Here is a 790-nt window from a genome sequence, read left to right as displayed (position 1 = left end):
ATTTCTCGGGGTTATAGTTTGAGATATATGCGCAGGCGCACTGATCATCCCAACAAAAACGAAAATTGCTAGAAAAGCTCAGCAGGTTTGACAGTATCTGTGAAGAGAAATCAGACATCACTGATCATCACGGTGGGCAAGCATATATCCAGTGTCAATACTCATCCTAGACCGTACATTTGGGAAATGTAGTTGACACCCCCGTATACGCATGCGCAAGACGTGAGGCCGCCGGGAGGTGTAGTCTTTCCCCGCCAAACTCTGGACTACAGCTCCCGGCGGCCAGTGCGGTGCTGTCAGCCAGCGCTCCATGACCGGGGGGTGGGTGCGAGTCAGTTCCCCGTCGTTTTACCCGTTCGCCGAGGTGATTGCCTCACTTTGCCCGGATTATGAGTGAGGAAGATGCGGAGCGGCACGGGGACTCGTTGCCTGAGCAGTCAGAGCTGGCGGCGTCCAGTCCGGTCAGCGTGAGCCGGGAGCTGCCGCCCAGGCTGTGCGGTTACCTCAACAAACTGTCCGGGAAGGGGCCGCTCAAGGGATTCAAGAGCCGTTGGTTTGTCTTCGAGCCCCTTCACTGTCACCTGTTTTACTTCAAGAGCTCGAGCGACGCCATCCCGCTGGGCTTCATCGACATCGTCGATTCCTCCTTCACCTACGACCTGGAGGCGGAGGAGGGTCAATTTGAGATTCACTCAGGAGGGAGGGATTACACTCTGAAGGTAGGGTCGGGGGAAAGGGGCGGAGGGGTGAGGGGAGGGACGGGGAGGAGGGGTGAAGGTGGGGATGGGTG

The 790-nt window shown here is 57.3% G+C and overlaps 1 protein-coding gene across 3 annotated transcripts in view; it reads left to right on the top strand.

Annotated features, from left to right (window-relative positions):
- Positions 1–200: 200 nt before the first annotated feature.
- Positions 201–790, top strand: part of tbc1d2b (TBC1 domain family, member 2B) — a 161,623-nt gene continuing 161,033 nt past the window's right edge. For 2 of the 3 annotated variants that reach the window (XR_006309806.1, XM_043680143.1), the window contains exon 1: positions 201–719. Coding sequence is in view for 2 of the 3 variants with exons in the window: in XM_043680143.1 (XP_043536078.1) it covers positions 390–719 (330 nt within the window). In the remaining variant the exon portion in view is untranslated. The remainder of the gene's footprint in view (positions 720–790) is intronic. The other variant, XM_043680142.1, reaches the window with a different exon arrangement.

The sequence above is a fragment of the Chiloscyllium plagiosum genome, chromosome 40, assembly GCF_004010195.1.
Source record: "Chiloscyllium plagiosum isolate BGI_BamShark_2017 chromosome 40, ASM401019v2, whole genome shotgun sequence".
Taxonomy (NCBI): Eukaryota; Metazoa; Chordata; class Chondrichthyes; order Orectolobiformes; family Hemiscylliidae; genus Chiloscyllium; species Chiloscyllium plagiosum.
This window is presented reverse-complemented; position numbering and strand designations above follow the sequence as displayed.